Source organism: Glycine max, chromosome 1 (assembly GCF_000004515.6).
Source record: "Glycine max cultivar Williams 82 chromosome 1, Glycine_max_v4.0, whole genome shotgun sequence".
In the NCBI taxonomy this organism is placed as follows: Eukaryota; Viridiplantae; Streptophyta; class Magnoliopsida; order Fabales; family Fabaceae; genus Glycine; species Glycine max.
In genome coordinates, this window is record NC_016088.4 from 36,079,068 (window position 1) to 36,106,458 (window position 27,391).

General features: G+C 35.7%; 1 protein-coding gene across 1 annotated transcript; it reads left to right on the top strand.

The window, feature by feature from the left end:
* The first annotated feature begins 24,386 nt into the window (after positions 1–24,386).
* LOC102664178 (uncharacterized) lies at positions 24,387–25,287 on the top strand. Its single transcript, XM_006573258.4, has one exon. The coding sequence runs from the start codon at positions 24,676–24,678 to the stop codon at positions 25,180–25,182; it is 507 nt and encodes a 168-aa protein (XP_006573321.1). The 5' UTR covers positions 24,387–24,675; the 3' UTR covers positions 25,183–25,287.
* The last annotated feature ends 2,104 nt before the right edge of the window (positions 25,288–27,391 follow it).

Here is a 27,391-nt window from a genome sequence, read left to right on the forward strand (position 1 = left end):
TGTCACTTGAGAACAAGTGAACTGTTCTTTCTTTGCTTGAGGACAAGCAAATCTGTAAATTTGGGGGAGTTTGTTAGTCGTCTTATACGACTAACTTTTGTATAGAAAATTTTTTCTAAAACTTGTATAGTTCCCCAATTTATAGTTATTTTGTAGGAATTTGTATATAAATCTTGTTTTTGTTTGAATAGTTGTCTTTAGAGTATCTCTTATGTTATTTAATGATAAAATTTGCACAATTTCAGGTCAAAAGAGGCTAAAATCTTGAAGTGCTAAAAGGAGCAGTCGCTGTAAGTGGACCCTATGGGCTCAGCATGCATCCACCGCTAAGTGCAGCTTCAGCATGCTTAGTGTGACAAAGGGAATCTGGAAGAGCTCAAGAATCAAGGTCGCGCGCTAAGCGCGAGATCAGCTCGCTAAGCGAGACATTTGTCTCTTGTAGGCTCAGCGCAGCATTGGCGCTAAGCCCAAATGATGGAAGCTTGCTTGTGGAGCTTCTATGGAGGCTGGATCTTTGAGCTTCAATGAGATTCTTCAATGGTGATTTTCCACCATGGAGATGCAGCGGAAGGCAAAGGAGAAGAGGAGAGGGGAGGCACCATTCACTAGGGAATAAGCCATGGAAGAAGAAGCTTCACCACCAAGAATGTGCCTTGGATAAGAAGCTTGATGAGGATGCTTTAATGGAGGAAAAGAAAGAGAGAAGGGGGGAGCACGAAATTGAAGGAATAAAAGAGGGAGAGAAGTGGAACTTTGAAGTGTCTCTCATAAGACTTTCATTCATCAAAGTTACAAAAACTGTTACACATTCTTCTATTTATAGCCTAGGTAGCTTCCCTAAGAAACTTCTTTGAGAAGCTTCCTTGAAAAGCTTTGTTGAGAAACTTCCTTGAGAAGCTTCTTTGAGAAGCTTCCTTGAGAAGCTAGAGCTTAGCTACACACACCCCTCTAATAACTAAGCTTACCTCCTTGAGAAGCTTCCTTGAGAAACTTCCTTGAGAAGATTCCTAGATAAGCTAGAGCTTAGCTACACACACCTCTCTAATAGCTAAGCTCACCTCCTTGAGATGAGAAACTGGAGCTTAGCTACACACCCCCTATAATAGCTAAGCTCACCCCATGACAAAATACATGAAAATACAAAAGTCCCTACTACAGAGACTACTTAAAATGCCCTGAAATACAAGGCTAAAACCCTATACTACTAGAATGGCCAAAATACAAGGCCTAAAAGAAGGAAAAACCTATTCTAATATTTTCAAAGAAGAGTGGACCCAACCTTGGCCCATGGGCTCAGAAATCTACCCTGAGGTTCATGAGAACCCTAGGGCCTTCTTTAGTAGCTCTAGCCCAATCCTCTTGGATTCTTTTATCCAATACTCTTGGGGGGTAGGATTGCATCATCAAATCCACTTACTCGTGCTAAGCGCGATAGCTACGCTAAGCGTGACATCGCGATTTCAGAGACTATTTAAAGCTTGATTTGTCAGAATTAGGGTAAGAATTTTGGAGACCAAAGTGCATACTTTTGCATAGAATTTGAGATAGTGCTCTGGAGGCAGCAAAGAGGAGGAGCTATGCAGAGAAGCCTAGGGTTCTACATTTTTTGAGAGATTAGTGAGTGTTACAGTGATTGTGAGGTGCCAAGAAGAGGATGAGGCATCCCCCTTCTGGTGTAAGCAACAATTATTCTATACTATCTATCTCATTTGTGTTAGGGTTTCTGTGTATGGCTAACTAAACACCCTAGTCGGGGATTTCTAAGGAACAGTTGATGTAATTATCTTTAATATCTAATTAATTGTGTTTTGTGTGTTCAATGCTTCTTTCAATGCTTAATTACTGCACGCACTTGGCCTGATCACCCATTTGTGTCTACTGTTAGGTGACTTTAGCATTGGGAAATGTATTGTTGCCTTAGAACTTGATAGAAGCAGGACTAAATAACTACATTACCAGGGATGGATTGTAGGGTTTTGGTTTTCTGAATATGTTGTGATGATAATGCTGTTTAAGTTAAGCCTAGTCTTACAAGAGGGATCTGCGGACGAAGCTTAGGTTAAATTAGTGTAAACTTATGAGGGATTGAGGTTTAGTACTTTAGGCTACAACATAGAACACAAGAACATGATTAATTAGAGAAATATCCTCATATGCATCAACTTGTTTGTTAGAAAGACCCAACGCTTTTTACCTATTGCTGTCAACTTTTACTTACTTGCATTTATTGTTTTTTTTACCATAGAATTAGTTTATTTCTGCTTCTGAATAAAACTGTCTAATAAGCAAGTTTCCTGAGTTCGATACTCGGATCACTCCGTTTTAATTTTAAATACTTGATGACCTGGTGCGCTTTCCAGTGTTTCATTTCCCTTGAATATATTTGTTGAAAATTGGAGAAAAAGGAACCATATGGGAAATTGAACACTCCCCATACCCCCCTGAAGAATGTTCAAATACAAGGAATTGCAATAGAAAAAATTCGGCACTCAATTGTTCCATTACAACAAATTTAACAAAGCAATTAAGGTCTTCAAATTTGTCTTCAACGCTTGTTTGTTTTCTCAAGTGTTTCACTCAAAATTTGATGAGGCTTTGGTTTCTTCAAATCCAATGGTACTCCTAGGATGGTTAGCCTCCAAGACTAAAAAATCTTCCTTCAAGCAATGTACCAATTTCCTCTTCCAATCCTTATTGTAGGCATCACTTAAACACAAAAAAAAGACAAGCAAGAAACCAAAAGATGAAATAAAAGTTAAACCAAAAGGAAATTTAACATGACAATAATTCAATGAGATTCAAGGAAAAATAAAGCAAAAGGACAACACCACAAGCCAAGGTGGAACACAAAGGAAAGTCCTAGAATGACACTTGATTAGGTTGACAAATTAAAAAAAGACTCAAAGCAAAATTCTAGTTATGTCAATTTGGCAACACATCTAAAAGATGAACAACTCCAAGAAGTCAAATAGGTTTGTAATACAACTCAAAATAATGAACAATTTTCAAGCAAATCATGCATACACATTTTTTTTTATTTTTTTTTGTTTTTCTGGACATGTATTTTGACGTTAATCTTTATCACCTTTTCTTGATATTTTTTTTTTGTTTTTGTTCATTCATTTTCCATTTTTTCTCCCAGATGTCTATTTTATCTAGTTAAAATTTCAGCTCAAAACTCAAAGTATTCAAGCCACAATAGATTTAAGAAAACAATGTGCTAGAATTGACAACAACAAGAATTTCAACCTAGAAATCAAGAGTAGTGTTTATGTTGCTTAAGGCTTGGATAGCTACAATTTGTGTTTGCTTATGTTCAACTGTCTTGGATAACATAACTCAAGAGAGCTTAAGACTTATTTTGATTCACAAATCCAGCCATAAGTGTTTGCTTATGTGTAAGATATCAGTCCAATTCTAAGGAATCTCACTTAACTACCCTTAAAAGGATCATTAAGTATCTTAAGGGCACAACCAATTTAGGTTTGTGGTATCCCAGAGGTACCCCCTTAAACTTAATAGGCTTTTTAGATTCTGATTTTGCAGGATGCAAATCAGATAGGAAAAACACAAGTGAGACATGCCACCTATTAGGAAGCTCTCTAGTGTCTTGGAATTGCAAAAAGCAAACTTTTGTAGCACTTTCTATTGCCGAACTTGAATATATAGCTGCAGGAAGTTGTTGTGCTCAAAGTCTTTGGATGAAGCAATAACTTGAAGAATTTGGAGTAAACCTTGATCACATTCCTCTAAAATGTGACAACAAAAGTGCTATCAATCTAACAGAAAAACCCTATCATGCATTCTAGGACTAAACACATAGAAATAAGGCATCATTTTCTTAGAGATCATGTGTTTAAAGGTGATTTCTGCATTGAGTTCGTAGATAGTGAGCATCAACTAGCAGACATTTTCCTTAAACCTCTTGCTAGAGATAGGTTCTTTTTCATTAGAAATGAACTAGGCATATTATATGCATCTAACATAGAATGACATCCTATTTGCATAGTATGTGGTGCATATTGCTACTCATATGATTTGTTTTTGTTTAGCTTGTGTCCTAATTTATTGATTCATATGCATACTCATTATTCTTTTTGAAAATCACAAGTTTTTCCTAGTTTTTTCGTGATTTCTCTATGTTTTAATCGACTACTCTTCATTTTAATCGATTACTATATGATATTTGTTTGGTAAGTTTTTTCAAAACTTTCTATTTTAATTGATTACATTGGTTAATGTGTTTTCAGTTTCAAAAAATCTCTGTTTTAATCGATTACCCCGTGTTTTAATCGATTACTATTTTCATGTTTGTGGTGCCTCTGTTTAAAACTGTTTGTTTTAATCGATTGCTTGTCTATTTAATCGATTACATGCCTATATGTATGAATTTAGTGTGGATTTCCTACTGTTTTAACCAATTACTTAACATTTTAATCGATTACAATGACCTCCGGAGGAGTTTTTCTAGCATATTTAATCGATTATGCTTGTGCTTTAACCGATTACTTATAGCAGCTTTTGGTTTAAAGTGAAAATGAGGGCCAGTTTAATCTATACTATGTGATTTTAATCGATTACTTGTGTATCTATTGCATGTAATCTATTACATTTCTTCGTCTTCACCTCATCAAAACCTCCATTACTCCAACATTTACTTCTTCACCTACCATAGCCAACCAGAACATCACTTTCCCTCTGTAAAAGGCAACCCAAATCTCCACTTCAGTCACACGTTCACTATCACAAAGTTACCATTTCCAAACCCTAATCTTTCTTCTACCTTCTGATGCAATCCTACCCCCAAGGGCATCGGATAGAAGACTCCAAGAAGATTGGGCCAGAGATGCAAGAGAATGCCCTAGGGTTCTCATGAGCCTTAGGGTAGGGACCATGGGCTAAGTATGAGTCTACTTATCTTTGTAAATATTAGATTAGGGTTTCATTATTTTTGGGCCTTGTATTTAGGGCTCCATAGTGTAGGGAGGGTACCCTAGTAATGTAGGATTTTTCAGCCCTTGTATTTTAGGGCACCTAGACTAGTTTTTGTATTAGGGGTAGTTTTGTAATTTCACATGCATTAAGTGCACTATTTGGTGTGTGTTGGGAGAGAAATTTAATTGAATTGGGAGAAGCCTAATCCAATTAAATTTTTTACCAGCCTAAGGGGGAGGTGAGCATTTGATTGCTACACCCCATTGTCACATCATATAGTCACACTTTATGCATGTCCTTCATGCTTTACATGTCTCATGACACCTAAGCACACTTAGTGGAGAATCTTGGAATTGATCTTGGATTAGTGGACTGAACCATAGCTGAAATTCACTAATCATAATTAGTGAAATTTTGGATCCAAATTTAGCTCCACAAATTCAAACTCAAATTCAAGTTAAATTTGAATAGAAATTCAAATTTCCTTCCAATTTTGTGTGACACTTAGGCTATAAATAGAGGCCTTGTGTGTACATTTTTTCAACTTTGATCATTTGAGAAATTAGACTTCAAATTTCAGACCTCATTTGAGGCATAAAATTTGTGCCCCTCTCTCTTCCTCTCCCTTCACTCATCTTCTCCTACCTTCGAGCTCTTATCCATGACCTTCTATAGTGGTGAGCTTGTTCTTGACTCATCTTCTCCTTGAAGTGGTGTCTCCAATCACCTTTCCTCCTTTTTCATTTTGTTGCCATTGATCTTCAAGAAGCAAAGGACTCCATTGATGAAGAAGATCTAAGGCTTACAAGCTCTACATGGAGCTACATCATGTACATCACCTTCGAACCTCCGTTCATCTTCTGAAAATGGCCAGCAACTCCTCCAAAGCTTAGAAGAAGGCCAAATCTTCCAAAAGGAAGCAAGGAGAGTGCTCTCAAGCAACTCTCAATAGGCTAGATACGTGGTTCACAAATGAAAACAAGAAGACTAATTTCAAGATGATTTACATTGTGAAGAATGTGAGAATACCTAAGTTTCTGGACTTGAAATGGTTTTCTCAACAGGGATTCAACTTTCCCAACTTGCTTGAAGCATAGGGTCTGTCAACATTTGTGCAAATGAAAGGAACTTTCTACCCAGAGTTGGTAAAAGTTTTCTATACTTGTGCCCGCACTAACATGGAAGGCAATTTGTACTCTACTGTCAATGGTGTAGAGATGATCATTGATGCTACAGTTTGGAAAGCAGTTGCAAGATTGGATATGGGTGGAGTCCAGAAGTTCGAAGAATCTGCAGATGGCTACAATAAGATGCAAACATACAGAGGTATGCTCCTTGACCTAGCAAGGAATCTGAGTAACCACCGAGGAATTGGTGGTTTAACTAACGACGACTTACAGATCGTATATGGGCTGAAATCAAGTACTCAATTGAATTAGGTACTTTTGATTGAAGATATTATGTTAAAGAGCCAACGATTGGTGGATTATGAGTTTCCATATGTTGTCCTAGCCTCTAGATTCATTGATTACTTCAATATCGATGTTTCTAATGGGATAGTTGAATTCACCAAAGCCTCTAATGAGATAATCGAAAGGCATCTCAAGAAGCTTGGGATGAGATATGTTGATCATGAATGGATTATGGTCGAAGAGCCACCAACAACAGCAAACATAGACCAGATGGAAGAAGAAGAAGAAGCTTAACAAGAGCATGCACACCAATGGAACCCTTTTGAGTCTCTTATGATTCAGAAGATGGATGCTATTCTTCACCTCAATCAAGAGCACCAAGCTGATGTTCACAGTTCCTTAGAAAACATTACAACTAGGCTTAAGAACATAGAAACTAGGCTATCCCATAGTAACCTTCTCAACCCAGATGAGGATGAAGCTTAGTTATGTTCTTGTGCTTGATTTTGCTGTTTGATAATTTGTTTGCTATGTCATGTTCTGTCTGTCTCTATTTTAAGATGATAGTTAAGTTTTTTTGTCTTTTGATTAATGTTTATGTAATGTTCCATGATTAATGAAATATGGTTTTATTTCTCTTTTATTTGTGTGTGTTCTACTTTTTGTATAATCAAAATTTTTGGTCTTGTTAATGCCAAAAAGGGGAGAATATACACTATTGCATATTGGTTGCATTGCATAAGCAGTGAGCATTGCATTAATATCAATAATATATATAAGTTTAATATATGATAATGATGATGAATTAATCTCTTCTTAAGTGTTAAGATTTTTTTAAGGATAAGACTAAGGATCAAATCTCCAATCTCTCCAAATGCACTCAATGTTATATTTAAGTTTGGCACCATCAAATCCTAAAAGGGGGAGATTGTTAGGGATAGGGGGAGCAACATGAGTGAAATGGTGAACAACCTCTCAAGGAAAAGCTTGAAGTTTTGAAGATGTTTTGACTTTTACATGCCTAACTCCCTTGAGTGGCATTTGAATTGGTTGTTATCTTGTATGTTGCATCTTAGTACATATGATATTTGTATTTCATCATTCATCATCGTGGTTAGTGTGAAGAAAAGTTTCTAAGTTAGAAAGGTTTCTTCAAGAGGCAAAAACTCTCTGTTTTAATCGATTACAGGTCCATCGTAATCGATTACAACAAGTTGTCTGAAGCTTCAAGAGTTGAGTCTTGTATTGGTTTAACCGATTACTGTTGTTTCATAATCGATTACATTGTAGTTTGAGACAATGACTAATTTATTCAGGAGTCTCTGCTTTAATCAATTACCAAGTGGTTTAATTATTACTTCTCTCTCATTTAGGTGTTCAGAAGTAAACAAAGAACATTTTAATCAATTACTTAGAGCATCTAATCAATTACATTGTTCTTGAGTTATTCCTAGATGTTGGGAAGAACATTTTAATCAATTACTTAGATAATCCAATCGATTACTTCATTGAATTAATTGATTACTTTGTAGATTTAATCGATTATAGGTGGCTATAATTGTTTTCTCTATAAATAACTAGCTTGTGTTTTGTCCAGCATACATCAAGAGAATACTCAACATCTCAAAAATAACCCATTAGCCTCTGAATGAGAAAGATCTCGAGTTGTCATTAGTGAAAAGAGAAGAGAAGAAAAGAGCTTTTTAGTAACTCCCAACTTCTTAATCGTTTGGTTATGAAGATCTTTTCTTGGAAGTAAGTTGTGTCTCTTGAGTTAAAGAAGAACACCTCCTCAATCCAGCTAGGGTTTTTGCGAAAAAGATTGATAAGGTTGTATCTCTCTTTACTCTTTTATATATGTATGGTTTTACACGTCTTTTTGGTTATGCATGAATTTCTTAGGGCATGATAGAATAAGGTTTTCTTGTTTGGGCTAAGAGTAGGGTTCTCTTAAGCTTATATTCACAAAGGACCCTAGTGTTGGGTGCCTTAGTCTCTTTTTCCAGGGTGGGAATTATGGATTGGTTGTGATTGCTTGTAAGGATTCTTGATGCACAGTGAAAATATAATTCTAGTCTTGGATCAGATAACTGGATTAGCTTCTCTAGTAATACAAAGTGAACTAGTATAAAAAGATTGTGTCTTTCTTCTCTTGATCTGATCTTTTTCTCTCATTCAAGTATTAATGAAGTTTTTCATAAAGATTCAAGATTTATAATTGTAAAAGAAAGGAAGTTAATGAAGGATCATGTTTAAGGAAGGATTAATTAAGTATTGATTATGTTCGATTCATATATGTGTTTGTGATATGATCCATACAAAAGTTTTTGTAACTGTTTTTTTAAAGGTATATTTTGTTTTGAAAACCAATTCACCCCCCTTGGTTTATTGAGTGCCATCATCTTTTTTCAGCACCTTCCAAAGGTGCATGGTGAGTATCTTTTCTAATTTATTAGAGAGTTGCATGGAGGTGTTTATGGATGATTTCACTGTTTATGGTTCTTCCTTTGATGCATGTTTGGGTAGCCTCTCTAGAGTTCTTGATCGATGCATTGAGACTAACCTTGTTCTTAACTTAGAAAAATGTCATTTTATGGTCCATGAAGGTATAGTCTTAGGGCATTTCGTCTCTAGTATAGGTATTGAGGTCGATAAGGCGAAGATCGATGTTATTATTTCTTTTCCTTACCCCATGTTTGTGCAAGAAGTATGTTCTTTTCTTGGACATGCATGTTTTTACAAGAGATTCATCTAGGATTTTAGCCAGATTCTCCTAGCATTGTCCAAGCTTCTTCAGAAGGACGAAAATTTTTTGCTTGACCAACTTTGTAGAGAGGCATTTGAGGAGCTGAGGAGGAAGCTTACCACCTCTCCCATCATGCAGCCACCGAATTGGGAGCTTCCATTTGAGCTCATGTGTGATGCCTCTAATTATGCACTTGGGGCTATTTTGTCGCAGAGAGTTGATAGAATATTACATGTCATTGCTTACGGTTCACACACTCTAGATGCAGCCCAAGTCAACTACACCACCACCAAAAAGAAGCTTTTAGCTATTGTTTTTGCATTAGATAAATTCAGATCTTATTTGCTTTACTCCCCTATTACTGTCTTTACTGATCATGCAGCCTTGAGATACTTGTTGAAGAAGCCTGATGCTAAACCCAAATTGATCAGGTGGATGCTTCTTCTTAAGGAGTTTGATATTGAAATCAGAGACAGGAGTGGTGTAGAAAATGTGGTGGTTGATCATTTGAGCAGGATTAAGGGACCTATTCATTCCCTCCTTATTAGGGATAACTTCCTTGATGAGCATTTGATGCAGTTGCATTCATCACATGTCACACCTTGGTTGTTGACATTGTGAATTTCATTGTTGCATCTATTCTCCCACCGCATGCATCTAGGTCTCAAATAGATAAACTTAAAAGTAATGCCACATACTATGTGTGGGATGATCCTCACTTGTGGAGGTTTGGTAGTGACCAAGTGATTCGCAAGTGTGTGCCCAATCATAAGATTCAATCTATTCTACAGTTTTGTGATGGCACAACTACCGGTGGTCATTTTGGTCCTCAACGGACCGCCAGAAGGATCTTAGACTATGGGTTCTATTGGCCCAATATTTTTAGAGATGCTCATCATTTTTCCACCACCAGTGAGCAGTGTCAGAGGGCGGGAGGGACCATTACACATAGGTATGAGATGCCCCAACAACCCATTATTTTCTCTGAGATTTTTTTATGTTTGGGGTATTGATTTTATGGGTCTTTTTTCCTATTTCTCATGGTTTTTCATATATCTTGCTTGATTTTGATTATGTTTCCAAGTGGGTTGGAGCTAAGGCCACCAGAACTAATGATTATAAAGTTGTTATGGATTTTGTGAGATCTAACATTTTTTACAGGTTTGGTGTGCCTAGAGCCATTATCAGTGACCAGGGGAGCCACTTCTGTAACAAGTCATTGGCATCCTTGCTCCAGAAGTATGGGGTTATGCATAAAGTTGCAACTTATCATATACAAACTAATGGGCAAGCAAAGGTTTTTAATAGAGAGATCAAGCAAGTGTTGCAGAAGGTAGTGCAGTCCAACATGAAGGATTGGAGCAAGCTACTTAAGGATGCTCTACGGGCCCACAAGACTGCTTACCACACATCTTTGGGGATGTCTCCCTATAGGGTGGTTTTTGGTAAGGCATGCCACCTTCTAGTGGAGATTAATCACCCTACTTATTGGGCGGTGAAGGATTGTAACATGGCATTTGTTGAAGCAGGTATGGAAAGAAAGCTTCAATTGCAAGAACTTAAGCAGATCCACTTAGAAGCCTATGAGAACTCCAAGATTTACAAGGAGAAAATGAAGAGGTTTCATGACTTTATGATTCTTAGGAAGGAGTTCCATATTGGCCAAAAAGTGCTCTTATTTAACTCTCGCTTCAAGCTTATTTCTGGTAAATTTTGATCTAGATGGGATGGTCCTTTTCTTATTACTAATATTTTTTCTCATGGTGCAATTGAGATTAAAAATGAAGTTACCGACAAAGTCTTCAAAGTGAATGGTTACCAACTCAAGCTTTTACATGAGAGCCCCAAGTGGAAGAGGAATTTGTGGTAGAACTCTCTTTGGTCTTGCCAATTTTATGTGATGATGTGCCTTGAATGACACTTGAGGAGTTTCCTTCCCTTTTCTTTTATATGTTGTCTCTTTGTTTGCATTTCATTACCTTCTCATATTGAGGAAAATGCGAATTTCAAGTGTGGGGGGAGGGATTAGGAAAAAATCTATTTGTTTTCTATTTTTACTATTTTTGTTGTTATTTTTTCTATATTCTATTTCAATTTTTGTGCCTGTATTTGTTTTCTATTTTTGTTCAGCTGTATTATGTTCTGTTTGTTTTTCTGTATCTATAGTTGTATGTTGTTCTATTTTTTCTGTTGTTTTCTATTTTATGGTTTGCTGTGTTTGTTTTGTTTTGTTGTTTTACTATTTTTTTACATACATAAAATAAAAAAAAAATACAGATCTTGTAGTTGTTGTTTTCTAATGTTGTTGTTGAATTTAGGTACTTTCTCATGTTTTTCATAGGATTTCTAACTTGTATAAATTGTGAAAGATGTATCAATTTTAGTTGAGAGGTTTCATGCTCGATGTAAACCATTGTTGCAATTGTGGAAGTGATAAGTAGGATTGAAAATTTTGAGGTGGAACATGTGTGATAAAATTATGGCTTGTGAGTTTTTGAGATTTTGTGGATGGATTGCATTATTCCATTCATGTTCTTTCATGCGTGATTTCACCCTTATGTTAGATTAGTCTAGGTTTTGCCTTGCCTCTTTTGTCATTCCTTGTTGCACATGCATTGATTGAGATGATTTAGGCCTTCTTTCTTTTAGCCACTAGCCAAATAAACCTACCTTGCATTGATATCCATTGTCACCTTCTTTGAGCCTTTAACCCCTTCTTTCATTTTGTAGCTTGTTACAAGCGAAAAATGGAAAACCATGTTGTCCTAAACTTTAGGAAGAAAAGGGTCCTTGGAATTGTTTTGGGAAAGGGTTTCAAACAAATGTGGGGGATTTGTAGTATGTTTTATGAATGTTCCTTTGTTTTCATCATTTCATTTTCTTGTGACTTGTTAAAAAGAAAAAAAATAAAAGAAAAGAGAAAAAAAGGAGAGTATAAAAAGCAAAAGTTCAAAACGAAAAAAATTGTACAAAAAAAGAGAAGAAAAAAAATGAAAAAATGTGTTGTGGTTCATTTTCATTCTTGTAAGTTCTTGTTATTTTAATTTTGTTGTTCTCCACTTTGTTTCTTTGTTTCTAACCCTTTTTTTACTTGTTGAATTACTCCCTATTGCCCCTCTTTTATTTTAGTTTTAGCCTAAATATCCTTCTCATATCCACCCTTACCTAAGTCATACATTACAAACCAATAAAAGTCCTTTTGATCTTTTGATGCATGTGTATTTCAAGTTGAATGGATTAGAGTCTTGTCAAAATTTGGATGTGCTAGTTACATATGGCGCTTGAGTGTAAACACAAACTAATACACATTTGGTAAGGTGAGTGTTGTTCTTTGAGAGATTTCTATCACCATGGTACATTCTTAATTTTGACTTGATTACTTGTCCACTTTGCATTTTGTGATCATGTGTTCATGGATTGCTTGTTACCTCGAGACCATTCTTCCATTTTCCATCTCTCTCATATTTTGTGCATTGTTAGGATTCATTGAAAAATGTGTGTGCCTTGTTCATACCTTTCTTTTAGTTGTGGTTATTTTTTTAGTATGATTACAAGGTCAAGATTGCTATCATTCATCTTGAAGGGAAAACCCTTCAATGGCATACTGCATTCATGAAATTTGTTCATTCCTTTCCTGTTAGTGATTGATATGAGTATACCCAGTTGTTAATAGCAAGATTTGGTGAAGTTTTTGATGACCCTATGGCGGATGTGATGAAAATACGACAAATTGGGTATGTGGAGGAGTATCATGAGGCTTTCAATTGCATCATTTCACATTTGCAGTTATCGGATGACCATATTCTGAGCTATTTTTTAGGTGGGTTAAAGAAAGAGATCTAGATGCTTGTCAAAATGTTTCAACCAAATTCTATGAGAAGGGCCTTTACCTTAGCTAAAATGTATGAAGCTTCCAGTTCCTAATCTGTTACCTCTGCTACTCCTGTCAAACAAAATAAGTCCACTACAAACAACAAGTCCTTGTTGGGTGAAAAACCTATGGATTCGGGTTCCACAAATAAAGATGCAACAAAGACTACCACTAGACCTGCCAGAAGCTTAAGTCTTGCTTACATGGAAGAAAGGAGAGCCAAAGGTTTCTGCTACTTTTATGATGAAGTTTTTTCTCCTGCCCATAGTCAGACACATAAGAAACTTCAGCTACAAGTTCTGGAGATTGTGTAGAAGAAAGTTTCATGATGATGATTCAAGTATGAATCAAGTAGTTTTGATGATGACAAAAAGCCCAAAAGAATGATTTCAAGATTGAGTCAACAAGTTCAAGATCAAGATTAATTTCAAGATTCATTAGAAGAAATCAAGAAGATTCAAGATTCAAGAGAAGTTGATTTCAAGATTCAAGAGAAGATGAATTCAAGATTCAAGAGAAGAAATCAAGAAGACTTCACAAGGGAAGTATTGAAAAAGATTTTTCAAAAACCAAACATAGCACAATTTTGTTTTTCAAAAGAGTTTTCTCAAAATTTTCTAAGTTACCAGAGTATTTACTCTCTGGTAATCAATTACCAGTTTCCTGTAATCGATTACCAGTGATAAAGTTTGATTTCAAAAGCTTTTAACTGAATTTGCAACGTTCCAAATGATTTTTAAATGGTGTAATCGATTTCAATATATTGGTAATCGATTACCAGTGTATCTGAACGTTGAAATTCAAATTCAAGTGTGAAGAGTCACACCTTTTCATAAAATGCATTGTGTAATCGATTACATGATTATGGTAATCGATTACCGGTGACAAGTTTTGAATAAAAGGTCAAGAGATGTAACTCTTGACATGATTTTCTCAAGGTTATAACTCTTCCAATGGTTTTCTTGACCAGACATGAAGAGTCTATAAAAGCAAGACCTTGACTTGCATTCAATGAATCGATTATCTTTTTAAAACAACTACTTGAACAACTTTTGAGAAACCTTTAAATATTTACAATTCTTTCCTACTCATCTTTCTTCTTCTTCTTCCTTTGCCAAAAAGTTTTCTAAGTTTCTATTTCAAACCTTGTTCTTCTGCAAGTGAAAATTCTGCAAAAAACAAAAGTGTGCTATATCTTTTCATTCTCTTCTCCCTTTGCCAAAAAGAATTCAACAAGGACTAATCGCCTGAATTCTTTTTGTGTCTCTCTTCTCCCTTTTCCAAAAGAACAAAGGACTAACCGCCTGAATTCTTTTGTGTCTCCCTTCTCCCTTTCAAAGAGATTTTCTCTTGATTCCTCCCTTTCCCTTAAACCAAAGATTTCAAAGGACTAACCACCTGAGATATCTTTTGTTTCCCCTTACAAAGATTCAAAGGACTAACCGCCTGAGAATTCTTTGTCTCAACACATTGGAGGGTACAAGTAGAGGGTACATCTACTTGGGTTGTTGTAACTGAGAACAAGAGAGGGTACATCTCTTGTGGATCAGTTCAAGTAGAGGGTACATCCACTTGGTTGTTCAAAGAGAACAAGGGAGGGTACATCCCTTGTTGATCTTTGCTTGTAAAGGATTTTACAAGGTTGAAAGAAATCTCAAGAACCGGTGGTTGCTTGGGGACTGGATGGAGGCACGGGTTGTTGTCGAACCAGTATAAAATTCTTGTGTTTGTTTTCTTCTTCCCTACACTTTTTAATTTCCGCTGTGTACTTTACTTTTCTTTTACGCTTTACTTTTGTTTAAGTTACATAACTTAGTAGTAAAGCCTAATTGAATTTAGTAACATTAAGAAGGATAAGTTTTAATTAGTCAAGATACATTAATAATTAATTCAACCCTCATTTCTTAATTATTCTGAGGCCACTTGATCCAACAGATTGATGATGCTGACCCTACTCCTGTAGAACTTGAAGTGATAGTAATTCCTAGTAAGCCAAATGTTTCAGAACCTCAAATCTCAGTGAATGCTCTTACTGGTGTTGCAAATTTCAGAACTATGCATGTGACTGGTTATTATAAGAAGAAGGCTATGCACATACTTATTGATAGTGGAAGTACACATAACTTCCTAGATATCAACATGGCAAAGAAGTTAGGTTGTCTAATAACTCCCATGGATGTTGTGAATGTGATGGTGGCAGATGGCACAAAGTTGCAGATTACTTCAATCGCCAACAACTTCTCCTGGACTCTTCAGCAAACAACTTTCAGCTCAGATATGCTACTTATTTCCCTGGGGTTTCGTGACCTTGTTTTGGGAATTGAGTGGCTAGTTAAGTTGGGAAACATTACTTGGAACTTTGACAAGTTAACCATGGAATTTCAGGTGCAGGGTAGAAGGCATGTTTTAAGAAGAACAACTAATGGTGGTTTACAAAGAACCAGGAAGCAACACTTACAGAAAACACTTTCTGATGGGGTTCATTTAATGATGTTGGAGCTATGCACAGAGGAGGAGACTTTACTTCAGGCCCTAACCACTCATGCAGATCAGCCTTTAGTTCCTTCTTCGATCCATCAGCTTTTGAATCACTTCGGTGACATTTTCCAGGAGCCTATCGAATTACCACCATCTAGGGAACTACATGATCATAAGATACCATTGTTGGAAGTCACAAATCCAGTTAACAAGAGGCCATACAGGTATGCCAAGCATCAAAAAGACATTATTGATGGCTTGATTCAGGAATACCTTAAGTCTAGCATAATTCAGCATAGTATCAATCCTTTTGCTATTCCAGTTGTGTTGGTTGGGAAAAAGGATGGGTCATGGAGACTATGTGTTGATTATAGGGAGTTAAACAAGGCCAACATCAAGAACAAGTTTCCTATTCCTTTAGTAGATGATTTACTGGATGAGTTGCATGGTTTCCACATTTTTTCAAAAATTGATTTGCGAGCTGGGTACAATCAAGTGAGGATGGCTACTTGTGACATTCCTAAGACTGCATTCAGAACACATGGTGGTCATTTTGAATACCTTGTCATGCCATTTGGCCTCATGAATGCTTCTGTAACCTTTCAAGGCCTTATGAATGTTGTTTTCAGAAAATTCTTGAGAAAATTTTTGCTAGTTTTCTTTGATGGTATTCTCATCTACAACAAGTCTTTAGATGATCATGTCATACATCTATGGTAGGTATTTTTCACAATGAGGGCTAATTCCTTATTTGCTAAGAATTATAAATGCTACTTTGTTGTCCCTAAGGTGGAGTATTTAGGGTACTTTATAAGTGGAAAAGGGGTTGCCACAGATCCAGCTAAAATTGAGGCAATGTTGTCTTGGCCTCTGCCTCAAACATTAAAGCAACTGAGAGGATTTTCAGGTCTTGCTGGGTATTATCAAAGATTTGTTCCTAAGTTTGGCAATGTGGCTAAACCATTGACTGAGATGCTCAAAAAGGACAGTTTTGTTTGGTCTACTGCAATAACATTAGCCTTCCAGCATTTAAAATAGTTTCTTTCTTCTACTCCTGTCTTAGCTCTTCCTAATTTTTCCAAGGAATTTATGTTTGAAGTAGATGCCTCAGGTTTTGGTATAGGGGAAGTTTTAATGCTGGACTTGTACCATCTCATTTTTTGTAAATAAATTAAAAAGGTTTCTTTTAGTTAAAAAATATAGTTTTAGAAAAATGTTGAGATTTTTATAATAAAATAAATAAGGAGAAATAATGTTAATAATTAAAATAAGGGTTTGAAGGGAAAAAACGAAAGATATTTGATTTATTCATTTGATAGAAAATAAAATAGAGTATTTGTTTATAAAATAATAAACAAAGAAAAATAGAGTAAATAATAGGTTGTGAGTACCCTAGCTATAAATAGAGGCATCTTAGGTCAGTTTTCATACTGACGATACTCTCTACGCCTCCTCTTCCTCTCAATTTCGTTTTTCCTTCTTCTCCTCCCAAAATCCTCTCTTTTCCCACATACAACCAAACCTGTCTTAGAAAAATGACGATCTCTTTTCCCGCATACCACCAAAACCCTCTCAGACTCATTCACCGTTAGATCATTGTGAAATTTGAGCACCAGGTTCAGAACTCATTTCTGAATATTCTCACCATTGGGAATTATGAAAACATGTTGGAGTTGAGAGAAATATCTTTTGTATCGTAGCTTTTTTTCCCGTAAAAATCCAAAACTGTCTCCGTAAAACTATGATCCCAGATTCGTTAACCGTTAGATTGTCATGAAATTTTGATATGTGGTTTGCAATTCATTTCGCACATCTTCACTGTTGGGATTTGCAAAATAATGTCTGTGGCGGGAGAAATACTCATCGCACGTAGATAGTGGAATGGAGGCTTCAATCTCTTCTCCTTCTCTCTAATGCTTGGAAACCCTATCAGAGCAATCAGAGGAAAAGCTTGAGGAATCTCAGGAAACCACTAGAGATGTTGTTATTGTTGTCACAATACACACATGAGCTCGCTTAGAGGTAAGGGATGGGTTTATCGCAATTGGGGCTAGAAGGGACATGTGTAGGGATCCTTAGAGGATTAAATTGGGTTTATTTTGGGATGTTTGTTGAATTTTTCCTTTATAATTATAAATACAATATTGATGTCCTGATGTGAATTGGTTGATAAAATTGAGTTCTCTTGGTGTTTTCATTTTTCATACCTATGATTTTGATTAATTGATTTTGATATAATTGTGCGAAATTATTTGAGGGTTTTACTTCCCATGTTGTGATAAACCTTTTGTATAAAATGTTATATTGAGATTATGAAATTGTGATTCAAATCGTGAGTATGTGATAAATTGAACCTATGATGAAAGGTGAAATACATGTGTATTAAGATGTGCGTATTGAGTTGTGAGCTATGAACTGTGCAATCACACAATTGTAAGACCCTTTAAGGGTGGCGAGTATCATGATGGGATCCATTGTGGGAACCCGACGAGTTTAATCACAAGCGCTACGAGTTAAAATAATTTTGAAAACAATTGAGTAGTTGTATGTATTGCATAGTTCATAGGTAAAGTGTATATGATTCATGAGGTGTGATAACATGCTACTTTGGGATTATACCATTCTGATTGAGACCGAATATATGTGATAAATTGAGTATGTATTGACTCCTTATATATATGTGTGCATTGAGATGTTGTGTGCATTGAGTTGTGAGCTATGAATTGTACAATCATATGACTATAAGACCCTTTAAGGGCGATGAGTTAATGCGCGATGAGTATTGTGATGGGAATCATTGTGGGAACTCGATGAGTTTAATCACAAACACGATGAGATAAAACTATTTTGAGAACAATTAAGGAGTCGTGTGTTTTGTACAGTTCATAGATAGAGTCTGTGTGCTAAAATGTTTTCTGGGTTGAACCTGAATCAAGAGGGAATGACCCTGATGGACTCTTCAGAGTGTAAGCCTTGGGGGTAAATACACCCAGTTTGAGTGCTCCTTTAAGTTTGTGCCAATCCCACATGGTTGGAGCATTCTCATAAAATAATGTGACCCTGACTGGTCTCCCTATGATTTTACCTAGTGAGAGTGATCTGACTTACTAGTGTGTGGTTTGTCTTGTCATGTACTCCTAGGCACCCGACGAGGTTTTTCATTGACATGGTACCACATTGCATATAGGATTGAGTCTTAGTGTATATGTTGCATAATGCTTGTGTATTAACCGATATTGATTGACTTGGTGATATTGTGTTTTGATCCTTGAGTACATGAATGTTGTGAAAATGAATGAGACGTGTTGTGTTGTGATGTGATGTTGGGTGACAAAGTGGTGAAATGACATGAGCTATGTTTAAGTAAGTTTTATTTTGTTTATATGATATTTATACCTACATGTTGTCTTGTTTCTCTCCATTAGTTAGGAATGTGATAGCTCACTCCCCGTGTGTTGTTTGTGTTTGGATCCTATGATGATCTCGAACTTTGTGTTCGTGGGAGCAGATAACTAGGTGAATTGCTTTAAGGAATCTTGTGCTGAAGAACGTCGGGGCGCAATGCTCTGATAGGATGTGACATTGGGGCATGAGTTTTGCTTATTTACATGATGTTTTGAGCAAAAAAAAAAATGTTTCTAACAAGTTTATTTGGTAATAATGAAGTGAATGTAAGCCTTTTACCCTTTTGAAAGGATTTTATTTAAATGTATTTTAAGAACTTTTAATTAATTATGATTTCTTATTTCTTATTATTTAAATGTATTTTATTTGAATGTGAGACATTATTTATTGCCTAATCGTTTTGTTATCAAGATTGACCATAGTAGCTTGAAGTATATCCTAGAGCAGAAGCTTTCAATGGTGTTCCAACAAAAATGGTTGGTCAAGCTCATGGAGTTTGATTTCTCTATTGAGTATAGGCAAGGCAAGGAGAACGTGGTAGCAGATGCTCTTTCTAGAGTGGAGCCTCTGGAATGTCAGGCCCTTATCACTCATCATATACAATCTGATATGCTTGAGAGAATTAAGCTCACTTGGTCCACTATTCCTCATCTTTAGAAGTTGATCTCTGATTTACAACATTTTGCTGCATCTCACAAACATTATTCTTGGCTCAATGGTGAGCTTAGAAGGAAAGGGAAGTTGGTGGTGGGTCAGGATCCTACACTCAAACATGATTTACTTACTTGGCTCTACACCTCTGTTGTTGGAGGTCATTTTGGCTTAAATGATACTTGGCAAAGGGTTAGGTCTGTCCTTTATTGGAAGGGATTGTTTAGAGATATTCAATTGTTTATACAGCAGTGTCTCACTTGTCAGCAGTGCAAATATGATACTGTAGCTTCTCATGGGATTTTATAGCCTTTACCAATCCATGGCCATGTGTGGCAACATATTACAATGGATTTCATTAAGGGTCTTCCTGATTCTGCTGGTAAACAGGTCATTTTCGTTATGGTTGATAGACTCAGTAAAGCTACTCATTTCATGTCCTTAACCTATCCATATACAACTGCCACAGTGGCTCAATCCTTCCTTGATCATGTTTTTAAGTTGCATGGATTTCCTGACACTATTACAAGTGGCAGGGACACGGTTTTCATTAGCCAATTCTGGCAAGAATTCATGAGTCTTCACAGGGTTCAGCTGTAGTTTTCCACCTCTTCTCACCCATAAACAGATGGGCAGTCTGAGGTTGTTAATAGGTGTTTAGAGACTTATCTTCAGTGTATGTTTTCAGATAGACCTCATCATTGGTTTCATTGGCTCTCTTTAGTTGAATGGTGGTACAACACCACCTTCTATACTTCTGCCCAGGCTACTCCCTATGAAATTGTATATAGCTAGCCTCCTCCCATTTCATTGCCTTACCTTCCTGGTGAATCCAAGATTGCTTTGGTGGATTGAAGTCTTAGCAAGTGGGAGGAAATGCTTAGAGTTCTGAAGTTTCATTTACAATGAGCTCAGAATCGTATGAAGCAACTTGTTGATAAGACACTTTGCCATTGGTGACCTTGCTTTTGTCAAGCTTCATTCTTATAGACAAGTTTTTGTTGCACAGAGGGCCAATGCTAAGCTCAGTCCTAGATACTTTGGTCCCTTTCAAGTGGTTAATCATGTGGGTGTTGTTGCTTATAAGCTTGTTTTGCCTACTTCTTCTCGCATACACAATGTGTTTCATGTTTCCCAGTTGAAGAAACATGTCACTACTGTTGATTCAAGTCCTACACTTCCTAATTTTTCTGCTGGCAGTTCCATTCTTAAAGAACTAGAGACCATTTTGGATCAGATGATGGTTAGGAGAAGAGGACAAGTTGTGACCAAGGTTTTAGTTAAGTGGAAACATCACTTGCCTGAGGACTCCACATGGAAGTTCTACTATGATCTCAAGAAGCGGTTTCCTTCTTTTCATCCTTGAGGACAAGGATAGTTTTGAGGGGGTGGGATTGATATGGAGCAAAGCTGAAGGATCCACGTGTCATGCAGTTGCTGAAGGACACATGTCTGTCATTGAGGGAGCCTTGGATTATTTAGTTAGTTAGTACCATATTCTGTTGAGAAAAAACTGCTAGGATTGGTTGTTAGTAACAGCTTTATATAGCCAATTCATTCTTCTAATGCATTCATTCCATTACTTGTAAACATTCTTCTCTGTATCTTTGATCTAATTCAATAAAACTTCTCAGAACCTTTTCTCCTTCAAGGTTCCATGTTCATCCTAGTTCTTCGGTTAATCTTCTTTCCCTAGAACTATCTTCTCTCTTATCACTTCTTCATATTTGCTTCCGTCGCGGACTTCCGTACGACCAAGTGGTAGAACTGGCGTGCGTAATCTGATGTCGTGGAGGATGTTGTAGACAAGGGAGGGGTAGAACTTGGGGATGAGGGCGTGAATCGAGTTTTAAAGGTGCGTGATCCACACGCAGTTCACCATCATCTTACTGATGGGGTTGCAGGAAGGGATGAGAAGGGTGGTCGTCGTCAAGACATCTCCTCCAAAAGAGACGACGCTGACGTCAATGGGTGGCGGATCTGCCCAGAACTGGGTGGTGGTTGGTGGGTGGCGCATCAAGGTTTGAAAAGATGAGAGGGGTGGTTGTGGTTTGTTCATTGATTCGAGAGAGAGTCTGGGTTAGAGTTTGAACACATGTTGATACTTAATTGGCTAATTCACTATCGGAACCAATTCCTACAATTTTCATATTTGTTCGAAAAAATATATATTTTATTTTAATATTTTTTTAAAATCAGTTCAATTTAGTTTATTTTTAAAATTTATCTTATTTTTAATTTTTGTTTGGAGCATACAGAAGTAAAATTGGATCAAATTAAATCTATTTTTAAAATAAAAAAAAAACTTAATTGAAACTCTAAAGGAATCTAATTAAACTATTTTTAAAAATTAGAGGACTTAATAAATATTTTAATTATAAGATCACTAAATTAAATTTAAAAAATAAGGATAAATTAAGTTTTTTTTTCCTAAATTTGTTCAAAATTTGAATTTTAATCTCTAAATTTTTGTTGACCGATTAATGTTCCTTAACTCTTTTCCATTAAGATTTTTAGTCTCAAAACATTTAAAAATTTTAATTTTTAGTCCTTAAATAAAAGTTTAAATCCATTATTTACATTTATTTAATAAGATTTTAAGGATTAAAAATATAAATTTTTAAAAGTTTAAAGACTAAAAACTTTAATGAAAAAAGTTGAGGAATTTTGATCAGTCAAACAAAAGTTTAAAAACTAAAAATCTTAATGAAAAAAAATTAAGGGACCTTCACTCGAACAAAAGTTTAAGAAGTAAAAATCGAATATTAAAAAAGTTTAAAACTAAACTTAGTTAATTCAAAAATAAATTAGTGGATGAAGTTAATAATTAAACCTATTTTTTTCATGTTGAAACAAAGGAACTGATTTTGAAAATATCAGAACCTTCCAAAAATATCCTCAGCTAGGAAATGTCAAGCATGGATCATCCATTTTCTAGGAACCTCAACACCCCCTATTGTCGCTCTTACCTTCACTTGCACGTGGGGATGGTTCCACGCAGCTGACGTATGAGCTGGCTAATGTACCATTTGGCTCTTGTTTAACATATTCCACTAACCAAATTCAATTGATAAATAACAATGCACAAACATCTACTGACATAAACCAATAATCAAATAGAATCCTGTGGTGGGCTCCGGGTACCGAGGTATGCAAAACACCTGTTACTTAATGATCATCGACATGATTATGTTATGTTGATCAATTGAATAAAGCTAAATTAATGGTACGGTTGAAGCTTCTAATTCAAAAAGTTTTGGATGTCTCTGGCTTTTGTGACACAAATAAATACAAGTTTCATATTCCAGAATGTCATTAAGGGCCCTCCTTGGTTCAAATGATATCATGTGCATGTTGATAGATATGGTTATGGTGTGCCTCTTCAGACATGCATATATTCCTGAATCATATAAGGGAGTAGGGACAATCTCCTAAAAATGAACCAGCAGCCCTATTATAGCTTGCAATCAGCAGGCAATAGGTAGACAAACCTATTGTCCTTAAGGATTGAAACATTTTACTGATTAGTAATTAAATTTGATTGTGATTCTCTTATGGGCATAGACTTGGTCTACTTAGATTTTAGCTAGTCCTAGCTAGCTCCTAATAATATATCCTAACCTTCCATTGGAACTTGGAAGTTGTCTTACAAAAAATTGATAATTTGATTTTACAATGAAACTAGACTATTAGTATGTAATTAACAAGGAGTAGAATATAGATTACAACCTCAACTATGTTGCTAAATACAAAGTTTGTGTAGGAGGATTTGAGTTCGATACTCACAGAGAACATCCTTAGGGAGGAACAAAAGGTTTTAAGTGTAACTAAGTTTCGGACTGGAAATTATAATCGGCTTAAAAGATTAAAGTTTGTGAGAATACCTTAGAGTTCTACCAGGAAGCTCAAACTCCTAATTATAGTGGTTACCCGAAAATAATGTTGCTAAACAAAAGGATTTTGTGACTGCAATTGTGGCTGGTTTATAATTTTCTACAATATTAAGAATTGTGACTGCACAATTTAAAACCTTGACATATAGTTAATTTTCACCCTTTTCCTTCCGTGTAGTGGTTGCAGTTGCACTGTTGGATCGGTGTGAAGAAATCATATGAAGAAGTTTCTGAGGATACATAAAAGTTCTTAGCTTGTTAGACTAGTGGATAATAATTGTCTAGAATGGTTTTGGCAGTACTAAGAAAAAATTATATTTGTACATGATACAAGGCAATATTGCAGCTACTGCTTTGTGTAGATTCGTTCTTCACTCAATGAAATTTATTGAGTGAAGAATTAAATTCAACCGGATAAAAGCATAAAAAAAAAAAATCAACCTGAGAATAATATTAAAGCAAGATCTGGTTTTCTCAGCAACAGCATGAATGTAAATTGAAAGATTGTTTACTTGAACCACTGATTCAGTGTGTTTATAATTTGACTAGCAATTCAAGTCTATTTCTCCTGCAAACAAGACATGTTAACGACAACAATCCAAACAAAGATACCCTTGTTCCTAATTAAGCCTACAGTTTAATTTACATTCTCTAAAATGTAGCAGCTAGGCACCATAGTTTAACTTTCAATATTATATCTCAAAGATGTAATTCTAGGAAAGCCTGCACACCATCAGTTGTCGCCTGGCTAGCCTCTTACATTGCAATCAGGCAAAAACATAAAAAAGGCTTTTTTTTTTTTTAATCGCCAACAAATGTCTGCATGAAATGAATTTTCCATGCTGTTGTAGGATGTGAGTGTATTCATTTTCACGTGATATGGAAACAAAAGGGTTGATAATCAAGCCCTTTGATTGCAAATTAAGCAACTTCCAATCATCTTCCCTTGCTTGAAATTTTTTTATAACTATGGAATCCAATTGTATCACAACTCTGCATATAAACATCAGTGACATGTTGTTCCCTTGGGCTGTTTCTTAGTTGTATTTCTCATATTCTAATGCCTCAACATGTAACTTAATTTATCATCCCTCTAAGACAACCCTACAGAAAATAAATATAAAAAAATTGAAAATAAATTATGTCAGAATCCAACAGTAGGAAATTTCTGCCAAGCCACACGATTGTAGGATCTCATTATATAATACGCAAGCTATATAACCAACCCCCAAGCCATCTTCCTCTCAATAGTCTCAAGCACAATACCTTCAGAAATCTAAAACAATGGTTAAGTTTCTTTTCTTAAGCTTTCTTTTAGCAAATACCCTTTTGAGTCTAACCAATGCAACAAACCAACCTCAAATCATTTTCCAATCTTTTTCAGCACCGTCTTCAAACCCTCCTTCTCAGAGTCCATCTAGTGGCCAAAGACCACGCACATCAGAACCCTCTATTGGAAGGAAACTTGGTATGCACCGACATAACCAAATCAGGTCCTCTGACACCAAAAGTCCTACCCCATCTGAAGCACCACAAAGTGAAAAGAAGATGCACTCTATTTCTGAAGGGAGCATTCCTAGTCATCAGAGAACTTCTATTGAACCACATGATGGAGAAGTTTTGGGTTCTCATCATGGCCAGGTCCATTTGTCAAAGCAGCGCCACCACTCATTTGACAAGTCCAGAGCTGGAGCAGGAGTTATTCTTGTTGGGCTTGCTACCACATTTTTGGTGTCAGTTTTCTGTTATATAAGAGCCACTAGAAGGAACAAGCTAGAAACAACAGCTTAGTGCTCATGAACCTTTTGTTTTCTTTTTTTCTATTGTCTCACTTTCTTGTGTTCATACATGCTTAGTGTAAAGGAAACTAGTGAATAGATTATGATTTCCAAGCTACATATTTGTTCAAATGAAAATAAGCAACTCTTTCAAACAACAATAATACCCTGAAGGAAAACTTGAAATGTTCTACTAATCCTAGAGATTGTGTCTCCATGTGTTATTCAAATGATATTAACAGTCCATTTTGGTCACAATTCGTTTTGATTGATTCGGTGAAATTTGAACTAAATTTATAACTAATTTGAAAAGGGTTTAATTATTGTAGGAGAATAAAATAAAATAAATTCGAAAAAATAATCAAACTAAACCTATATAAATTATAAAAAAAAAATAATTTTAGTCTCTATTTTCGTTCGATTGAAGAACCTTAAAAGGAGAAATCCTAAAATCGTTGGATAAGCAAATCTTAATCTCATTTAAAATCAAAAACTGATTACGAATGTGTTTGAATGGTATTTATGTCTAGGCAACAAACTCAAAAGTCCTAATGTGAGTTTTTTAATCCGTAAAAATCAAATTCAAGTACCAGAAAATTTTCAATAATTCACATATAATGTTGAACCAGCTAGACCCCATTAGTAATCAAAGTTTAAAAGTCGTAATCAGAGTTTAAGCACAAATTAGGTCCATGGCAAGCCCAAGTACAAGAGAAATGTGCAAATTATGAAAAATATAGTGCTCTCTATTTGTAGAATGCGTTGAGCACATCTAGGGTGCACTTAGTGCGCAGGTGGACAAAGAACGCAACAAAATCTCTAATCTAAATAGGGGCGCTCAACCCCAAATTAATGTGCTTAGTTGGGACACTTGTATTAGAGTATGCAATTTGTTAAGTTTGTTAAGAAATTAGTTAGACTTGGTTAGCCTAATTTATAAACTCTACAAGGCAGTTTTTATTTCCACTCCCCCATATTACTAATACACTCTCCTTTCCTGTCATATTTTGAAATTTTCCCTAAACTATCCTCACGAATACACTCCCCTCCTCTCTTTCTCCCTTACATATAATATGACTCTTGTTCTGAAAAAAAAAAAAACACTTCTCTTCTCCAAACCAGTTTTCAAAATTCGGTGTCAATAATGAAAATTGACAAAGCAATTTAAAAGGGGACACTTGGGAATGCCTAGAGAAGTCACACATCTTAGCAGATTTTTTATCGAAGCAATCAACCACAAAATTAAAATTTTCAACCATAAAATCTGCAAAAAAGGGTCAAATTTGAATTAGAGCAAAACTGCTTTTAATAAACTCTATTTATTGGCTCGGGTGAAGGAATGCTTAAGAAGTGATGGAGTACTACTAGTGTTTCTTTAATTATGCAGCAAACGCACCAGTACGTAAGTTCTGAATTTCATGAAAAGATTAGGGGTGTGTACTTACTGGGATAGTTTAGGAAAAAAAAATTCAAAAACTATTGGAAAGAGGAGTGTATAAGTAATAAGGGAGAGTGGAAATAGTAAATGCCCTCTATAAATAGGAAAAATGTAATTCATTTTAGTATCTTTTTCAATCAATTCAATGTATTACCACATGATCCATGGGTTCTTAACAACTTGCTCGCAAGCATCTAGGCATTGAGCCTTATTTCTTGATGCTCACTTCATGTTAGTGACTGATTTCTCATTTGTTAATTTTGTCACGCCATAGCTTCTCTTGTAACAATTTTGTAACAATTGACTTACAAACTTAGGTGGTTTTTTTGGTTTTACTTTTAACCTAAAAGATTAAGACTTATGGTATAATCGGTATATATTATGGATTTTTTCATATAACTCTTTTTTCCTAAACAACTGAAAATATTATTGCAAAATAAAATTTTAGTTATATGGTCTCCATTTTCGAGACAAATTTCTCAAAATTTTGTCAATATAATTATAATTATCATAAGTTCTTTCTAGGGACCTTAGTTCATTTAGAATGGTTTGGAAGCATCCGAACATACTTTGTATGTCTTTGCCTTCCTTCATAGTAAAGAGTTCATACTTACGTGTGAAGAGACTTAGTTTGTTCTACTTTACCGATGACATTCTCCTGTAGGTTATGGCTAGAGTGTCCCGCATCTACTTATCACTCCTGAAGCTGTGAAATTTGGTGTACTCTTCTTTAGAAAGGGCACACAACAGAACATTTTGAGCTGGAGATGAGCAGGAATCTGAG